Genomic DNA, 19,784 nt, shown 5'->3' on the forward strand with positions numbered 1-19,784 from the left:
AGCCCACTCTGGGGGAGGGGCATGAGGGGTCATTCCTCCTGCAGGGATGCTGCCGTCCCCTGGGCCAGCTTCTCTTGGAAGAGGGGCAGGAGACTTTGGAAGGGAAATCTTGGGTTCCAGCCCCATCACCGTTTACCATGGTGACTTTGGGCAAAGTGCTGTGTCCCTCTCTGGGCTCGAGTGGAGCAAGACAGTGCCATATGGCAGGCATACTTCTAAGTGCTGGCTTGGAAACCTTCTCTAGGACTGGGAGGTAGTGCACAGAGAGGCAGACTAACCTGCCTCAGTCACACAGCTACAATAGGGAAGCAGGGCTGGAGTCTGAGCACACTGCCTCCCACCACCCCCAGCCTAAGCACCCACCCTCTAGTGTCTCGGGGGTGGGTGGGTGGGGGCTTGGTGAAGTGTCCTCAGCACTCTTAGGGGACAAGGCAGCTGTCACTACCCCCAGGTCTCAGGGAGCACACTTGCTGACCCCCAGTCTTGGGGCCTGGGGGTGGAGAGGGGCAGAGCCCTGCATCAGGGGCTCCCCTCGGAATAGGTTTGGTTCAATTCCTGGGGCCCAGTCTCGTGAGGGACACAGACCAGACACAGATCACAAGTTCATGGCCACACAGACAGACAGCTCCGGGGGCCGAGGTGGCACCGCTGGCCAGGGTGAGGGTCTCATCTGGCACGGGGGATTGTGGGAGGGGGAGGGTGTGAGGGTACCACCCTGCCACAGGGCTGTGCTGTACCCTGTGTGCCACCCGCCCTCCGTGGTGCCCACCTAGGAAATGTGAAGAGCACGCATGCGTGCGGGCAGGCAGGGCCCATCCTGTGTGGGCATTTCTGTGTGGGGGTCTTCCTGAGCCTGCCCAGGGTCCAGGGAAGACATCTGCTGCCGATCCCCGTTCACTTACAGCGCTGCTGGCATACAGCGGGCGCTCAGTACATGCTTCTAGAATGAATGAGAAGCCCCACTGCCCAGGGCACCCGTGGAGGTGGCCCTACAGGACAGGAGGCCCTGGGGCTGCCGGGGCAGCAGCTCTCGTTTCTTCCACAGCTCCGAGACCATCCGCAAAGGGGGAGTGGCGGGGGGGGGGCGGCTCAGATGCTCCCCTGGGAAGCAGCTATGATCTAGAAGCACGTGGGGAAGGACTGGCTCAGACTTGTCACTTCCAGGGTCTGTGGTGCCAGGGACAGCTGGATACCAGTGTTCACTCATGAACTAAGGAAGGGGGCGAGGGAGGCAGGCTGGGGGGCCACAGGCCCCTTGAGGTATCCTCCTGGGACTCTACTCACCTCCACCGCCAGAACCCCAATGGCGAGTGCTCCGGCCAGGTAGACGTAGGTTTCAAAGGCATTGAGGATCACCGTGTAGCAGCCCTGGGAGAGAGGGGCCGTGCTCAAGCGGCAGCCAGGACGGGCAGTCTGAGGCCTGGGGCTGGTCTCAGCACTGACCTCCATGGCATGGGTCCCAGGGCTTCCCTTCAGCTCCCAGGGAGGAGGGAGGGCCTTCTGCCCACAAGAGGAAGGGGGCTGGGGTGCAGAGGGGTCCTTGGTTCTCACCCCTCCCCCCCCACTGAAAGGCATCAGAAGGCCTGTTCTCTTTCAGGTTGGCCGTAGGGCCCTTTGCTCAGAACCTGGCGCTGTCTACAGCCCTGCACTGTCTACCTTAGACGGGCACTGCCCCTGCCAGGGCTGGCCCCAGCGTCCACCTAGCCGGCCACTGTCACCAGCACCTGCGCTACTTCTCTGTGGGGAGGCAGTGTCCCCTGGTCCTGCCCTTCCCAGTGACAGAGGGCAGTTAGGCTTAGTGCCTACTGCAGCCACGGTCCATCTGTAGCGGCAAGTAACTGCCACCTCCAGAGGCTCCCCAGGAGCCAGAGATGCTGTGAGGGCCTCATCTGGTGTAGGAGTCCACTCACTGCCCACGAGGGCCCTCCAGCCCCGCCAGGATGCCCCTGACCCCTGCTTCCTGCACGCCAGGGCCTCACGGTCCCAGCGCTGGCATCCTGGGGCCACCCACTGGCCTTTCTCCCTGAGGATCAATGTCCCTCTGAAGTCACTTCCAAACCCCAGCCACAGGGGACCCAGACCATCCAGCAGCTTCCTCTTGGCAGGTGACCATGTTATAAATGCACAGAGAAGGGAGCTGTGGAGCCAACCCAAGTAGAGATGGGCCCAGGCCGGAGGCTTTTAGCAGGGGAAGGCTTGTAGGGAGCAGAGTGTCGGCAATGCCATCACTGGAGTCCCAGAGGAACAGCCATCGTGGTAAAGAGCCAGCATGGTCTCTGCCAAGCTCCAACTTCATGGAGAGAGAGAGAGAGGGAGGGCAGGAAGCATCTTCAGGAGGAAGAGTCCAGAAACAGAAGCCAGTCCAGAAAAAATACCCCAAAGGACCGGGACCCCGAGAGGCCTCTGTGACGTTTGCCAGTGTTGTTAGATACTGGAAGCCCCTGACCCGCTGCAGCTCCCACACCAGTTAGAAACAGCTCTGGCACTCCGAGCAGAGCCTGGGCTTTGGTGGCCCGAGGGTGTCAGCGGCCTGGACTCTTCTTTGCCACCTTTTGAGGACACTGTCCCAGCTACGTAGATCCCATGTCACAGAGGTGGGCACAATTACGCTCTCTCTCTCTCTCTCCCCCCCTCCCCCCATTATGGTGCTTGAACTCAGAGCCTGAGCAGTCTCTGAGCTCTTTTTCTCAAGGCTAGCAGTACTCTACCACTTTAAACTGCAGCACCACTTCTGGTTTCCTGGTGGTTATTGGAGATAAGAGTCTTACAGACTTTCTTGCCTGGGCTGGCTTTGAACTGCTGTCCTCAGATCTCAGCCTCGCAAGTAGCTAGGATTGCAGATGTGAGCCACTGGCAGCCAGCTGGCAATGTCTTTTAAGAACGTGACTCACGGGTCTGAGTCACATCTGCCCACCTCCCTTTGGCTAGGGGCAGGGTTCCATGGCTTGGCTGGGAGGCACGGCCTCTATCCCGTGGCTCAGCCCGGGTGCCTAGGGTGTGGGGAAAGCCAGCAGTCTGGGCCTGGTATAGCTGGGGGAGCTGAGGTCCTCCGTGATGGCGCGAGAGCAGCTGACAGCCTAGACCTGCCTGCTGTGGAGTCCTGGACTGCCCCTTGTGTGGCCCCTGCCGCTGGAGCCAGACCCCAGGGCCCTGGTGCTTTCTCTTCGTTCCTTTCTCCCAGGTAGGATGGCAGGCAGGGTCCTGCGGGCAGAGGGACTGTGGCTCTTGGCCCTCGGTCAGCCCCAGGCAGGTGCAAGGGGCAGGTGCCGAGTGGCTAGAGCCAGGCAACCTCTCAAAGGACCTGCCAGGTCACAGGGCACAGGGCTACTTCCCCTGAGGCTCTGCGATGCCCCAGGTTCATCCCAGCCCCTGGTCTGCCTTGATTGTCATGCTGGCCATGGTCATGTGAGAGGATCACGTTTGTTCACCCTGGCTTTCCATGGTCTCCTCTCCCTAGGCCATGAGCCTTCCAACGAGCAGAGGTCTCCTGTGCTCCGCGTGTTACCATGTGTCTGAGATGTTCTCAGTAGTGATGGGTCTCTTCCCTCTCCTTCCTGCCTGCCTGCCTCCCTGCCTTCTGTCTGTCTGACTCTCCCCCTACCTGGCCTCTACCTGGAGGGGAAGGCTGCTGCCAGTGCGGAGGCACAGGATCAAGATCAAGGATGCTGTGTGTCTCTGAGCAAGGTGCTGAGTGTCTCTGGGCAGAGGACAAAGCTAGGATCCTGTTTCCCCTCAAGGGGTGGAAGGAACAGGACTCCCAAGGCTTAGATAAAAAAAACCCAGCAGGCTTTGAGAAAAACAAGAAGCCTAGACACTTGGTTGATCTCAGAAGGGCAGGTTAGAAAGACCTTACTTTCTTGGGACTAGGGGGAGGGGGTGTGTGCTGTAAGGTACTCCCAAGTAGGCTGCATGATTAAGGGGAGCCTCCGACTGCAAGATGCAGCTTCTGCCCCTCCCCTCCCTGACCTGCATTTATCAGAAGGTTGGAAAACTCCTACTCACCCTTCAAACCCCACCCTAAGTGTCCACATCACAAACAATCTCCTCCCCAGCCCCCAACTGGATCTGTGGTTCCAGTGGAATCTCCATCGACCACAGCTCAGGGCAGGACCCCCCCCCCGCCCCCCACAGCACTTCCTGAGGGTCTCAGACACCCCCCCCATCCTGCCCCATACGGGTACCTGCTTGTTGATGAACAGGGTCTTCCCTAGCAGGCAGTCTTCCCTGCTCAGCATCACCCCATCCCGAGTCTGGGGTTCTCTGCGGCAACAGGCCTCCGGGACCTCTTCACTGTCTGGAGTCAGCAGCCGGAAAACGGAGGCGAGCTTGAAGTCTTCAGGCCCGTTGACCCCGCAGCAGCCAAACTAGAGAGCAGAGAGCAGGAGCTGGAGCCAGGACGGAGGACACACGGCTCCCTGAGAAGAGCGTCGGGACCGGGCAGCTTGCTCTCCTGCCCTTCTGTGAGACGGTGAGAAAGCCACTTAGCATCTCTTAGCGTCAGTGACTTCTGTGGAAGGGGCTGCAGGGACAACTGCTACCCACCAGACGGTCACTGTGATGATCCTCCATGACAATGACTGCCACTGGACGACCCAAGGCAGGGACAGCCCCGATGCGTGCCAGGCAGACTTGGGATGGCCATCGATTGGCTGTGACTGCCTGGGAGGCCAGGTCTGGGCGTGGTGATTGATGATTGCTGCCTGGCACAGGGCAGGGGTGGGGATGGCTGGGTCCAGTGTGTACTGTGCTGGCAATTGTGGCTCTGAATACTCCTTGCATGGGGGTGGGGTGCACGGAGGAGGGCACTCACTGTGATCATGACTGAGTTCCAGGTGGCCGAGAAGACGTCGGTGTCGTTATTGCCCTGGTAATGCTTGCTGAGCTCTTTGGTGAAGAACTCTCTGGTGAGCTGGGGACAGAAGAGGGGGGGACACTGAGGCCCAGGGCTGGGTGTTCTCCCTCTCCCCCCTCCATCCTGGGGCCAGGGCTCCTTAAATCCTCCCTAGCTGTCAACTTGGGCAGGGTCCTCCACCTCCGAGGGGCCCCTGGTACGCCAGCAAGGAGCCAGGGTGCAGGTGGGACACAGCGGAGACTCCTGGGTGCCAAGTCCAGTCCCCCCACAGGCCGCCTGCCTTCGCCCCTCCCCTTCCTGCCCCACGGCCGGCTGCTCCAGCCAGCCTCATCCCTCTCCTGCCTTGTGTCCAGGCTCCATTGGCTGAGGCGCCCGGTTCCTGTCTGCTCCAGGGGTGGAGAGCAGCGCCCCCCAACCCCCGCCCGAGAGCTGGAGCCTCCACGGGGCAGAGTGATGACACCGTGGGGTGCGCTGAGCCTCCCTGACATGACAGTGTGACCCCCCCCCCCCCCGCTACCAGGCTATCACCAGTCATGTTCCAGAATTAGAGGTGGAAAGCCTCAGAGCCTCCTGACTATAGCGTATTCGTCAATCCTGGGGCTTGAACTCAGGGCCTGGGTGCTGTCCCTGAGCTCTTTTTGCTCAAGGCGAGTGCTCGACCACTTTGAGCCACAGCGCCATCTTCTGGTGATTAACTGGAGATAAAGACTGTCACGGTCCATCCTGCCCGGGCTGGCTTTGAACCATGATCCTCAGATCTCAGTCTCCTGCGTAGCTAGGATTACAGGCGTGAGCGTCTGGCGTCTGGTGGGGAGAGACAGCTCTGAGGAGGGGGACACCAACGCTGAAGGGTGGCCAGGGCACGTGGGTACGTACGTTTTCCCTGAAGATGAACGCCAGGATGGCTGCGGAGAGCTCCGCCAGGAAGATGACCAGGATGAACATGAAGAACTGCGGGGAGAGAGAGGGGCGGTGGGGGGCAGCACTCCTGAGACCCTGAGGTGGGTGGAGGGCGGCCGGAGCCTGCACCCTGCCGCCTGTCACCGCTGATGGGCGCCCCCTTCCTAAGAGCAGTTTCACTGCTGTCAATCAGACAACACGCCAAGGAGCTCCCGAGTCAACGGCACCGTGATACAAAGTAGGAAACAAAGTAGACAAAAATAGTACGCTTCCCCTACCAATGGTGCCCCACGGAGAGGCAGCTTGTGCGCTGTGTAGCCTGAACAACCCTGCGCGGTGGCGGTGGCGGCCCTGGAAGGAGACTGCCTGGGACCCCTCTGTGGCCCTGGGGCCAACCCCCCCCCCCAGCCTCTGGTCCCACGAGAAACAGGGCCATCTCCGGCCCAAATAAAAGGAGGCAGATTGGACTACCGAAGGCTGCAAATCCAGAGTCTGTGATCTTGACCTTGAACCCAGAGCCCCTCTCTTCCCCTGCTCCCCATATGAACCACCATGCTGTCACTCGGCTGCCCTAGCCAGGAAGGCCTGCTGAGCCCAGGACTCAACATGATGACCTGGCTATTGGAAGCACCCCAGCCCCGCTCTCTGGCCGGGTCTGGGGCTCAGGACTGTCAGCAGAGGAGAAGAGAATGGTCTTCGTCCCTCAGTGTCCCCGGTGCCTCTTTGACATTCAGGAAGTCTAGAAGGGCCTACAAGGGGGGGTGGGGGGTATGCCCTCCCAGCTGCCCTGCTGACCACCCTGAGTCCTGACAGTCGCCGGCTGGTGCTGGGCCAGGCTGGTTAGGAGGTCAGGACACCTCCTGTCCCCCCCTTGCCAGCTCTGTGCCACCAGGAGCCCAGAACAACCACGTGATACCCTGGGAACCTCCGTTGGCACTTTGGTAAAATGGTAACATGGCCTCCCGCCCACCCTGGGGGCTGGTGGCAGGGGTCACCACCCAGCTCGCCGGGACAGGCTTGGATGTGGTCAGAATGTCCCCGCAGAGCGTGTGTGTGAGCTGTGACAAGCGCAGGGCCTGGGCCTCGATCTCGGTGCCCTAACCTCCCCCCCCCGCCCCCCTGCCCCCGCCCCCCGTCACCCCCCCCCCCCCCGGCACACCCTATCCCAGAAGGGTCTCCGCCATCAGAGGCTCTCTGTCTTCATCCCCACCCTGCGGACGCTGTGCAGCCCCCAGTGGCAGCGGCCGCGCGTGGGTTCCAAACGTCTGGGCCTCGAGATGCCCTGGGGATGCTGGGCCACAGATAGTAGAGGCGTGGCGCAGCTTCTCAATGCTTGGACCCAATCAGGGCGCAGGGGTGCCCTCTCTGCATCCCTGCTCCACGCCCAGGCCCGTGATCTCAGGCTCTGCAGAACGCTGCTTGCCCCAGGAGCTCACCCGGGGGCCTCCGACCCCGGGCCCGTCCACAGCGGGGCCTCAGCAAGGTAATGCCGGTGCACAGCCCCGTCCCCAAGACAGTGGGGGTGCGGGAGCGGCTGAGAGCCAAGGGGGTGAGGTGTAGAAAGGTCGCAGGAGCCACTGTACCTTCGGGGTCCCCGAGTCCTCTCACCAGCCAGGGGGGACAGTCCCTCTGCCCCCCACCTTTATTGATGGCCAGCTCTGATTCTTTCCTTCCCATGTATCAAACGAGCTAGGAGGGGCACTCAGCAAGGTGACTGTCTTCTCCTGAACACCATAGAATGGCAGGGAAGGGGAGGTGGTGATGCACATGTTCCATAGGACACTTAGGTTCAGAGAGGTTAAGTAACCAGCCTGAGGACACACAGACAAGAGACCCAAAACTCTAATGTCCAAGCTCTTCCTCTTCCTCTCATCCTGGTTCCTTCCTGTTAGGACTATTTCCCGAGCAGGTGTCCAGTGAGTATGCATCCAGGCAGACACAGCCTACCCTAGCGGTCCACCTGTGTCGAGGTCAAACACCGGGAGATAGAATGAACTGGAAACGCATGGGCAGAGGCTGCCCTGGAGCTGCCCCTCACGGCCCTCCCGGTGTTAACTGCTGAAAGACACATCTGCCTCTCGTTTCCTGAACCTTGAATTTATGGCACTTTTCTTAGTCTGGGGAAAAGAAAAAACCCCAAACCCAACAGATACCGAAACTGCTCTTTTGTCTACTTGTAAGCTTTTCTAGGCTTTGCAAACCCATCTGTTTCCTGTTCTTGTTTCTAATAAATATTTACCAATTTTGTACTTCATGTTTAGCTTATCTATCTTTAAGTACACCCCGCCCCCCTCCAGCTAGTCTCTTTTCTGGTTTTGCATGCCTTTGTTAAAAAGTGTCTTTTAATAACTAGGAACCTTAAGCCAGGCACTGGTGGCTCACGCCTGTAATCCTAGCTACTCAGGAGGCTGAGATCTGAGGATCCCAGTCAAAACCAGCCCAGGCAGGAAAGTCCATGAGACTCTTATCTCCAATAAACCACCAGACAACTGGAAGTGCCTTGTGGCTCAAAGTGGTAGAGCACTAGCCTTGAGTGCAAAAGCAGAGGCAGTGCCCAGGCCTTGAGTTCAAGCCTCACAGACCAGCAATAAAATAAAATGAAATCAGGAACCTTTAGATAAATTGCTAAAAAGGCTCCCTGGGATACTATAATGTCACCAAAGGGGACAGGGTTAGTATAAAAGTTGAATGATAGGTGCAAATGTCCTGTGGTCTCTGCCAGTGCCGTGGTGCACCTCCATGGGCATGCTGTTGAGCGGTGCTCTCAGATCTGCTGGGCTTGGCTGGCGGTTACTGGTCAGACCGTCACGGGGCCCTGTGGGCTCTCATCCTCCGAGCGGAGGAGGGGAGGCCCAGATACCCCTCTCCAGGGCTCCCTGGGTCTGTCTCTGACCTGGCTCCCAGGACAGCTGACATCAGCTTGTCTCAGGCCCTTCCAGACCAGTCCTTCCTCCTAGCAGGCTAAAGAACAAAGTTTCCCAAAGGCTCTCAGAGGCCACAGGGGTGACACTCATTGCCGCCATCCCCCCCCCCCCCCCAGCTGGACCCAGTACCCAGCCAGCTTCAGGTTGGGAGAGGGAAAAAATGTGGTTGCTTTCTAGGTCATCGTTTTTTGTTGTTGTTTGGTTGCAGGGTTTTTTTTGGAGGGGAGGGGGTTGACGGTACTGGAATTTGAACTCAGGGCATAGTGATTGCTAAGCTGGCTGACTTAATGGTGAGTCAAGCCTCCAGCCCTTATTATGCTGTAGCTATTTTTCAGATAAGATCTTTTACTTTTGTCCATGCCGGTCTCAGACCTTGATCCTCCTACATATGAGATGAATGTGGCCTGTGTAGTTGGGATCACAGGCATGCACCGCCACTCCTGGATTATTGGTTAAGATGGGGTGGGTAGGAAGGAAGAGAGAGGGGAAGGGAGTAAGGGAGGGAAGGAGGGAGGGAGGGAGGGGAGGAAGGGAGGGAGGGAGGGAGGGAGGGAGGGAGAGAGGGAGGGAGGGGAGGGAGGGAGGGAGGGAGGGGAGGGAGGGAGGGAGGGAGAAAGGAAGGAAAGCAGCTAAGCAGAGGGCAGAGAGCACAGAGAGAGGCTACAAGGACAGTGGGGACGGGCGGCAGCCGGGCCTTGGCTCTCTCAGGACAGATACCACCCTGTCCTGTCCTGGCTCTAGTCTTCTGGCTAAGCAGTGGGCAGAGCAGACATGGCTGGCCTGGTCCAGCTGGCAGCGAGCCCCAAGCTGGAGATTCAGGAGGCCGCAGAGCCTGGGCTGTGCCAGTGCCGGCACAGCTGGCTTCCTGTGCTGGCTGCAGGGCTGGGTCCAGCAGCGGGTAAGTCCCCGGGGTCCCAGGCGAGGGCGGTGTCTGGGCAGGTTTGTGGTGTCACCTCCACAACTCTGTGCATGAGCCGCCATGGCGAGGGTGTCCCACCAGGGGGCGCTCAGGATGTCTCTCCCAGTGGGACATCTGTGCAGTTCACACCTGGGAAGCCCAGTCCCTGGCCCTCTGTGCTTTTGTGGGCTACTGGGCATCTTGTGGTGGCTCATGGCGTGGCCAGCGACACTGTGCAGGATGTCTGCCTCCCAGGGTGGGCCGGGTACTGATCCTCCTAAGGTCACCCACCCCAGGAGCACCGGCAAGCCCAGCCAGCCTCAGGCACGAGGCTTCCTTCAGCCGTGACCTCCCCAGATTGGGGCCTTGTGCATAGTAGGTGTGAGGCTGGGTGCTGGAGGCTCATGATTGGAGGTCAGCCAAGGCAGAAAAGTCCTTAGGACTCCATCTCCAAATTAACCAGAAAAAGCTGGGCTAGAGGCATGGCTCAAGTAGTAGAGCACTGGCTGGACAAATGGAGGACTTCAAATTCTGACATTGCCAAAGAAAAAAGAAAAAGAAACAAATATGTCTGAAGGCGGTGATCTTAGCTGTGTGACTAAGGAGGCATACATTAGGGTTTTTGTAGGAAAACAAGAAAAAAACATCATGGTGAATATCAGTGTTCGCATTTGGTCTGGGGCCAAGGTTGGGATGGCGGTGCTCATTCCAACTGTAGGCAGAGGCCAAGTACAAAGGCAAGTAGCAAGCGCCAGAGAAAGGCTCATTGGTCCAAAGCTCAGGGTGAATGCACCTCTGAGCGGGAACATAGGCTGGACAGGTTCTGGTCCAGGGCTTGGACCTCTTAGGGTGGCAGTGAAAACCAGTGGAAGAGAGGAAGGGAGAGAAGGTGGGATGGAGGGAGGGAGGGAAGGAGGGAGGGAGAAAGAGAAGGGAGGAAAGGAGAGAGGAGAGGAGAAGAGAGGAGAGGAGAGGAGGGAGAAAGGAAGAAAGAGAGGAAGAGAGAAAAAGAGGGCGGAGAGAGATTAGAGGGAGAGGGAGGGGAGAAAGAGGGAGAAGGAAGGAGGAAGACAGGAAGAAAAGGAGGGAGAGGAAAGAATGGAGGGAGGAAAGGAAGGAGGGAAAGAATGAAGTCTGGAGGAAAGTGAGCTCCCAGCACCAGGCATGGAGCACAGGCCTGTGATCTGGAAGCTTGGGATGGAAGGGCGGAGGCTGGCCTGAGCTACCTGGGAACACCCTGTCTGAAACAAAGCAGCAGCTGGTCCCCAGAGGCCCGTGGGGAGCCTGTGGGGAGCTCAGCGCACCTGAGATGTCCTCCCTAGTCTCTGGACACGTCAGGGCCTCCAGACCAACAGCCACGAGGGTCGAGGTACCAGGGCTGGACGCAGACACCGGTGCCAACATGGTCCAGCTGGGAAGGGCTGTGGGCGTCAGGGTGGAGGTGGGACCTGGCCCGGGGGCCCGCACCCCCACTCCCACCCCAGCCTCCCGCAGGGTGGGGACCAGGACTCACAAACAGCAGCAGACACTTGTTCTCCCTGGCGGCACCGCAGCAGCCCAGGAAGCCCAGCAGGAAGAGCAGGCCACCCATGGCCAGCAGGACGTAGGCGCCCGTGATGAGCAGAGGGTTGGCGGCCACGATCTCCCGGAAGCCGGTGGGGTCCACCAGGACCCAGATGCCCACGCCCAGCAGGCAGGCGCCCCCCAGCTGTGAGGAGGAGGAGGAGGAGGAGGAGGAGGAGAGGAGGAGGAGAAGAGGAGGAGAGGAAGAGGAGGAGGAGGAGGAGGAGGAACAGGAGGAGGAGGAGGAGCAGGAGGAGCAGGAGGGAGGAGGAGGAGGAGGAGGAGGAGGAGGAGGAGGAGGAGGAGGAGGAGGAGGAGGAGGAGGAGACGACACAGGGAGGTTAGAAGCTGCTCCTGCCTGGCTGGGGCACTCAGACCTGCAGAGCTGGGCACAAGGCAACAGCTTGGGTCTGGGGCTGCAACTTGGGGCCTGAGCTTTATTTATTTATTTTTTGCTCAAGGCTGGAGCTCTACCACTTGAGCCACAGCTGCCTTTGAACCATGATCTTCAGATCGCAGCCTCCGGAGTAGCTAGGATTATGGGTGTGAGCCACCGGCACCTGCCTCCCTCTGGGTTTTGAGAGGACTCTTTCCAGAGAAGCTCCAGCCCTCAGTGCCCACCGGGCTCAGCCCTGCAGCCTGGGATGAGCCTGGAGGGGTTCCTTCTCCTCCTCCCCTCCTCTTTTCCCCGCTGCCCACGGGCCAGCCCCAAGCCCCCAGCCTGGCCCTGACCAGCGTCTGTAGGAAACCTCTACTGATGGGGGAGTGGGGTGGGCATGCAGGGACTCCTCTGGGAAAGTCTGCCAGGCAGGTGTTTCTGCCCCTCCTGCCCCCCCCCGCCCCCGGCCCCACCAAATCTCACTCTGGGGATAGCTCTGCCACGGTGAAGGCCGGAGAGAGCCAGGAACACTTACAAATATGAAGAAATTGAAAACGAACATCAGATACTTAATGCAGCTCAGGCAGTCACCTTCCATGATGCTCCTCCTACAAAAACAAAGCTCCTTCAGTCCTCCTGCTGGGGGGGGGGGGCAGCCCTGGAGGTGGGGGGGAGTGGGAGGGGCAGCAGAAGCCAGCTCTACCCTTGGGGCTAGTGGAGGAAGGAGTTAGAATAGTTCCTCTCCTAGAAACTGGGATTCCCCCCTCCCCCCGTGGGCTGCAGGAGGGAGGAGGTGAGACCAGTCTTCCCAGGTGTAAGTCTCCATTCTACCATTCTCTCTGCAGCCCCACAGAGGAGCGGGGAGTCACAGCCCCTAGGCTCTGTGGCTAGGACCACCGTCAAGTCAGGTGCCACAGAGGGAGCTTCCTTCCAGGTCAGCCCCAAACCACAAATGGAGAATGGCAAGCCCAGGGCATGACGCCAGAAGGCAATCACGTCAACAGCTGGAAGCACCTAGCAGACCCGTACAGAACGGGCACAATCACACTTAATCCTCAAAGCTCCAGGACCCAGGCACAGCCAGCCATTCTGTTACTACAGTGAGGGGATTGAGATTCCCAGAGAGGGGGCAACACCCCTCCAAGGTCACACAGCGTGGCCATGCTGAAGAACAGAATGTGGGTCTGACTGGATGCAGAGCCCTGACTCTCCACCTTCATTTGTGATGGATGCCAAGTCCTTTGCTCCATTCAGCCCGCTTCCTCCAATGCACAGACTCATCTCTCTCTCTCTCTCTCTCTCTCTCTCTTTTGGTCAGTTGTGGGGCTTGAATTCTGGGCCTGAGTGCTGTCCCTGAGCAATTTTGCTTAAGGCTAGCACTTTGCCACTTTGAGGCACGGCACCACTTCAGGTTTTTGTTTTCTGTTTTTGTTTGTAATTAACTGGAGATAAGAATCTCACAGACTTTCCTGCCTGGGCTGGCTCTGAACCACAATCATCAGCTCTCAGCCTCCTGAGCAGCTAGGATTACAGGCGTGAGCCATTGGTGCCTGGCATTGTCTTCTTCCTCTTCTGGAAAAAATAGCCTCTTGGGCCCTCATCCACTGTCATGCTAAAGCCGAAGGCCAAGTCCCAGAATGAATTAGTGATAGATGTGAGCCAAGCAGCATGGCCGGCCTCCTGTAGACACATTACACATTCTATGGGCTACTTTTCAAAACTTGTTTTGGTGATATACATCTGCCTCTAGTAGAATGTGTCTTTGTAAAGACTGCCATGTTGTCAAGAGTCTAGAGCAGGCCGGGTATAGGACTGGTGTGAGTTAACACCTCTTAAGGGTCTTTATGTCTTTATGTCTGTCTTCCGGCCCAGTTCGCTCTGTAAGAGAACAGATCCCATTTCCACAGGAGGTCAGGGAGGCGCAGCCCATCCCTCCTCCCAGCCGGGCAGGTAGCCCATCCCTCCTCCCAGCCGGGCAGGTGGCTTGTCACCTGTGCCATCTGTGTCACTGACAAGTTCCTAACCCTTAGGAGTCCCTGGTCAGGGCCGTCCCTGACCACCTCCTGCCCAGATGGCAGCCCCTGGAGGGAGCTCTCTAGGCTGAGCTGGAAGCTTCTGGCAGGGGCTTTGTGGATGCCAGCCTGGCTGCACATGGTGATAAACAGAGGAAAGTGGTGGGCGTGGGTGGCACTGGGCGGCACCTGGGCATGCTCAGTAATGCGTCAGCAGAGTGAATGCCGGCAGGACCTGGCTCACCAACGTCCTCCCCAGCCTCCCATCAGCGAGAAGTGTGATGCTGAGCAGCATTCCTTGGCTGTGCGTAAGGATTTGTCAGAAAGTTCCTCAGAGCCAGCTCCAAGCAGTGGAAATGAGGCTGGACTTAGGAAGTCAGAGGGTTCACATGGAGTCTCCTGTTCCATCAGCTCGCCAACAATCCCACAACCCAGGTCTGCTTCCCCACTGGGTTAGAGGACAGGCTGGCGAGGGAAGGTCGAGGGGAAGGGAGGGGAGGGGAGGAGAGGAGAGGACAGGGGAGGAGAGGGAAGGGGAGGGGAGGGGAAGGGAGGGAAGGTCGAGGGGAAGGGAGGGGAGGGGAGGAGAGGGGAGGAGAGGAGAGGGGAGGGGAGGGGAGGGGAAGGGAGGGAAGGTCGAGGGGAAGGGAGGGGAGGGGAGGAAGGGGCGTGGTTCCTTCCCGCAAAGAGGTAAGAGTACAAGGCCTTAAGATACCTGTGTGGAGTCTTTCCCAAGTGATAGCTCACTTGGCATAAGGTCTGGTGGCTGAAAAATTCCCCTTCTTCCCTTCCTCTCTATCTATTCATTTATGTATACATCCATTCATTAATCTATTCACCCATCCATCTCCCCCTGTACACACCCACCCCATCCATCAACTATCCCTGTATACCCACTCTTCTATCTATCCACCTACCCGTCCATCCATCTACCCATCTACCTGTACACCCAACTGTTGATCCTTCTGTCTACCTCTCCATCACCCACGGATGCATCTATCCATCTATCTATCCATCCAGCCATCTACTCATCCATCCATCCATCTTCATCCACCCACCCATCCATCCATCCACTCATCCATCCACCCACTCATTTGTCTTCCATACACCCATCTACCATCCAGCTATCCATCCATTCCCCTCTCCCTTCCTTCCTTTCTCTCTGCTATGCTGGGGAATGAGGGTATGGTAGAGATTGGAGAAAACAAAACCCTGGAAATAACAGGGCCTAGGAGCCCTTGGGATGAGGGGCTAATCCCACTGGTGTACCTCCTTCTGAGCCATAGGGAGGATGGCAAAGGTGAGTCCTAAGGAGATGGGAAGGCAGGGGAAGACAGGGGGAGGGCCCCCCACTCCCAGAGCTCGCTGTGGCCCAGGAGCTGGTACCTCTACTTGGCCTACACAGTCAGGCACACGTCACCTATCTACCCTGTCTGTGTGTGAGCCAGCTTCAAGGCATCTGGCAGTTTTACATTGGTGAAATTGAGCCCGAGAGGGAGAGAAGTGACTTGGCTCATGTCTCACTCTGCGTAAGCAATGGTGGGCCCACCCCCTGGAGTGGGGAAGCGAGAGCTTGCACCAACTCCCATAAACCTAGCTTCTCAGGAGGCTGAGATCTGAGGATCTAAGTTCAAAGTCAACCCTGGCAGGCAAGTCTGTGAAACTCTAATCTCCAATTAACCACCAGAAAACCAGAGGTGAAGCTGTGGCTCAAGTAATAGAGGAGCAATGGTCTTGAGTGGACAAAAAGCTTAGGGACAGCACCCAGGCCCTGAGTTCAAGCCTCAGTACCAGCAAGGGGGGGGCAGGATGAACACCATGGGGGCAGAGGAGAGGCTCCCTGGCCCAGGAAAGCCCAGGGTTTGGGCGGGGACCTTGTTGGGTGAAGCTATCTGACTCCTCCTGGGAGCTGGGGTCCCTCAGCCTTGGGCCTGGAGTTGTAGACAGAGGCCGGCTCATGCGGGGTCCCAGGGCTCAGGGGAGCAGGAGAGGACTGTGGTCTTCTCCTACCCCTCTCCTTCCTCCATCCCGGCCCCTTAGGCTGTTGCCTGAATGTGACAAGTTTATCTTCCTCTGCACGCTACCACACAGGCAACAAGGAAGGTAGCACCACCCACCACAGCTCCCTATCCCAGGCATACCCGCTCTGCAGTGCAGCTTCCCTGAGCAACGCTCCATTTTCTTCTCTCTTTCCTGGAGACCCTCCATAGCCTCACTCCTGTCTGTCCTGCGAGAGGACAGCCTGGGGCCACCGTCCTGCATCCTCCTCAGCACTGCTTATGAAGTGCTGGGGCCAGCACTTCAGTGTCCTTGAGACCCTGGGATGGCTAGTACCCTCCTACCCTCCCTCCCCAAGATGCCAAGTTCCCCCTCTGAACACTGTCACCACCCACTGTGAAACCAAAGGTGGCTGGGAAGGACTGGAGAGCTGCAAAACGCTGCAAAATGATGGGACACAACTTTCACCATCATCACCTGTGGAGAATACATGGCTGTCTAGCCACACAGCCACATTGTCACTGCAGAGGTATGTGTGTGTGTGTGTGTGGGGGGGGACACAACACATAGGGCAGGGATGTCAGATATTTATGTCAGCAGGGATGCAGATATTTATCCCCAAACGGCCCCCTGAATTCAGACTGATTGTTGTGATGTTGTGAAATTGAACTGGATCATGATTTATTGGATCAAGCATTTACCAAGAACCACACCGCAAGCTGGGTACTGGGAGCTCACGCCTATAATCCTAACCACTCAGGAGGCTGAGATCTGAGGAATGTGGTTCGAAGTCGGCCAGGGCAGGTAAGTTTGGGAGTCTGTGACACTTTTATCTTCAATTAATCACCAAAAAGCTGGAAGTGGCACTGTGGCTCAAAGTGGTAGAGCACTAACCTTGAGCGGAAAAAGCTCAGTGCCTAGGCCTTGAGTTCAAGGACTAGCACAACCAAAGAAAAAAAAAGAAAGAACCAGACTGCACATTGCACATCTCTTGAATCATTTCATTTAACCCTTACCTAGCAAGGTGGGTGCTGTTATGACCCCATTTTATGGGCAAGGCCATTAAAGCCCACAGAAGGTCACTAACTGCCTTGTGTTTGTCTACCTGCTTAGGTGGGGCCTAGTTGTGATTCAGGGGAGACTGCTGGTCTCCAAAGCAGACTTCTGACAAGATATAGTTCCACGGGGCATGCTCGTGAAGGGGTTGTCAAAGTGGGGGAGCTTGAACCCAGTGCTGTTCTATCCCAAGTCAAGCAAGCAAGCACAGAGCTTCTGGAAGCCGCTAGCATCCTCCCCCGAGCCAGCTGGAGACTTCTGGCAGGGGACAATCCAGCGCTGCCATCTCTTGACAGATGGGAGCCCCTGAGGCCCAGAGAGGGGCGAGGATGGGGCCGAGGTCACACTGTGCCCCGGGGCTCTCCACAGCAGGCTCCTGCCTGGGCCAGACAGCTTTATTAAGTGCCCCAGATGGCGGCTCAGCCCATCTGCAGGGAGTGGGGTCGGGAGGGGCGCTCTGATGAAGAAGAACAGCTCAGTTCATAAATCATTCTTCTCACTCTCACTCCCCCCAGCCCCTGGGCAGCTTTCTGGAGAAAGCGAGAGTGAGAGAGAGAGAAAGAAAAGAGGCAGGTGGATTGGGAGAAGACACTCCACTGGAGAAAAGCACAAGCACCTAGAAATGTCTTATGCACATCACTGCCAGGAGAGGGCGCCATGGTCCAGGACAGAGCCCCATAGGGTCTCCTTGCCGCTGGAGCCCCCGTTCCTCATATGTGACAGGGGGCTCTTCAGCAGCTAGCATCACCCCAAGGATTATACGATGGCATAGAAGTATTCATATACCGGTCAGCACACAAAAAAGTTCCTTCTTGCTCTTCTTCCCTGGCACCTGCCCCCTGAGCTTGGTCCAAGGCACAGAGGCCACTCATTCAAGAGTAGTAAGGATCGATAACCCCAGGACTCAGAGAAGCATGCTCTGGCAGGACAGAGGATGGGGATCCAGCCTGGATGTGTGGGGACCACAGGGCAGGAATCGCCACTTACTGATGCCAGGCGCTGAGTTCCTAGCCTTTACTTCCACTGATCTCACTTGATCCTCCACACAATGTTACCATCCTTTCCTCTCACGGCGGCAATCATGAAGGAGTCAAGGGCTCAGGAAGGGCTGCATCTGGGACCCCTAGACCCATCCCCTTTTCTCCATCAGCGTGCAGGCTGAGGTTTGTAAGAAGAACACGGATTCTCGCCATGGGGTTGGAGGCTGGGGAGGGGAGGTCTGTGCTCACTGGCTGGGACTGCCGGGCCTTGTCCCAAGACAGACGGCTCATAAACAAGCAATTGGCTCTGAATTCTGGCACGCCTGGCCAATGGCACTCAGGGATATGGACACAGATGAATGGGGGCTACAAGCTAATTAGGCTCCAGAGGGGGGAGCGCCCCTGAGGGCTGACGGTACCCGGGAAGCAAAACCCGCTATGGATGTAATTGGATCTTCAATGACAGCCTCCCTGGACCCCGTACTCACTGAGTTCTGGCTGTTGAGGGGCCAAAGGGCGTGGGCAACATCTGTGAGACCAGCCAGGGAACTCTGGCCTTGTAATGGGCTTTCCGTCTGTCCTAGGACTCCCATGGGTATTTCCATCATGACAGTCTTTACAGAAGAAGAGCCAAGCTGGGTATCCGTGGCTTAATGTCTGCAATCCTACCTACTCAGGAGGCTGAGATCTGAGGATCATGGTTCAAAGCCAGCCTGGGCAGGAAGTCTGTGAGACTCTTATCTCCAATTAACAACCAGAAAACTAGAAGTGGTGCCATGGCTCAAAGTGATAGAGTGCTAGCCTTGAGCAAATGGAGCTCAGGGACAACATCCAGGCTCTGAGTTCAAGCCCCACAACTGACAAAAAAAAAAAAAAATAGCCTTAGCTGGGGCTGTCTAACTCCTCATGATCATGGGGAGTGCTGCGTCCCAAAGAGGGATAGAGTCCTGCTCACAGCCACACAGCATGGTGAGAACCACCAACTCCTAACAGCTTCCTAAGACTGATTTGTGCTGACACCTAATGTCACTGCCTCCTCCCACTCCTGTAAGATAGGCACTCTTTGTTTGTAAGCTGGGGATACGGTGGCTCCCTGGACTCAAATCACATAGTAAGTTGGATGAAGTCTTGAGACAAGAAGGGTTTTTTGCTCTTTGACCCTGGTTTTCCTCCAGAGTGTGGCTCTAGGGACCTGGAGCCTGCTGGTCCCCAGAGTGACCCAGGTCACCATAGGTGTCTCCCACTGCCCTACCAACTGCCTTCCTAACACGGGGGCCACAGAAGCACCAAGCCCACGCTTGTGTCTGAACCTGGCCTTGAACTCAAGTAGGCTGTTTGCAAAGGCTTCAAGGAATCTAGCAGATTTTTTTCCTGCCTGGGCTAGCTTCCAACTATGATCTTCCAGATCCCAGCTTCCCAAATAGCTAGGATTATGGGTATGAGCCCTGGGAAGATTCCATCACAGTCAGGGTGCTAGAGGTCAGGTGAGCAAGGGGCTGGGTGAAGGGTGTTGAGCTTGGCAGGTGCAGAGGCCAGAGGAAGCCACTGTGCGTATCAGACAAGGATTCGGCCCTCCACATCCTTGGAATTCAAGACCAGTGGGGTGTCCAGTACCCAGGTATGGCTGAAGTGGACAAAAAATTATGTCTAAGGGCTCAAGAATGAGGAGATTGTCCCTCCCTGGGGTCCGTTCACATCCTGAGCACAGCTGAACCCTCCAGGCCAGCTCTGCCAGCCATGCCCAGCAATCTGCAAAGACAGGCGTGAGCAGGGCAGAACTGGCTAGGCACCTACTGGCCCAGGCCCCAGGGAGCCCGGACTGGGAGGGGGCAGGGAGAAGCCGCGCTGGCCTGCTGAGCGGAGAAGGGGGCAGCCCGAGTCCAGCTGTACCCAATGCCCAGGGAAGGGGCTACGGATGGGAAGGGGCAGGAGGCTTGGCTGCCTTGGTGGGATTCAGGGAGGGCATGCTCACAGCCACCGTGGATGCCAAACCCAGCATTCTCCACCACTGGATCTCCCAGCATGCTCTCCTCCCATCCTCTCTCCCCGTGAGCACCCTCAGCCTCTGTACGAGTCCCATGACCAGGCTTACAGAAGGGCAACCCATAGCTCCGTGGGACCTGGGCCTGAGGAGATGGCCAGCAGTGGACCTGAGGCTCTTGTCATGATGGCCCTGCCTCAGCTGCTCGTGCGGCTCCTCTAGACACAGATATAGACACAGA

The 19,784-nt window shown here is 57.6% G+C and overlaps 1 protein-coding gene across 4 annotated transcripts in view; it reads right to left on the bottom strand.

Moving 5' to 3' along the window:
* Tspan18 (tetraspanin 18) overlaps positions 1–19,784 on the bottom strand; it is a 144,901-nt gene that overhangs the window by 4,080 nt on the left and 121,037 nt on the right. For all 4 annotated transcript variants that reach the window (XM_042671094.1, XM_042671095.1, XM_042671096.1 and 1 more), the window contains 6 exons: positions 12,052–12,124; positions 11,088–11,282; positions 5,729–5,803; positions 4,811–4,909; positions 4,182–4,364; positions 1,285–1,368 (listed from right to left, as the gene is read on the bottom strand). In XM_042671094.1, coding sequence (XP_042527028.1) covers positions 1,285–1,368; positions 4,182–4,364; positions 4,811–4,909; positions 5,729–5,803; positions 11,088–11,282; positions 12,052–12,114 — 699 coding nt within the window. In that variant the 5' untranslated portion in view covers positions 12,115–12,124. The remainder of the gene's footprint in view (positions 1–1,284; positions 1,369–4,181; positions 4,365–4,810; positions 4,910–5,728; positions 5,804–11,087; positions 11,283–12,051; positions 12,125–19,784) is intronic.

Source organism: Dipodomys spectabilis, unplaced genomic scaffold, assembly GCF_019054845.1.
Source record: "Dipodomys spectabilis isolate Male_0828 unplaced genomic scaffold, ASM1905484v1 ptg000599l, whole genome shotgun sequence".
In the NCBI taxonomy this organism is placed as follows: Eukaryota; Metazoa; Chordata; class Mammalia; order Rodentia; family Heteromyidae; genus Dipodomys; species Dipodomys spectabilis.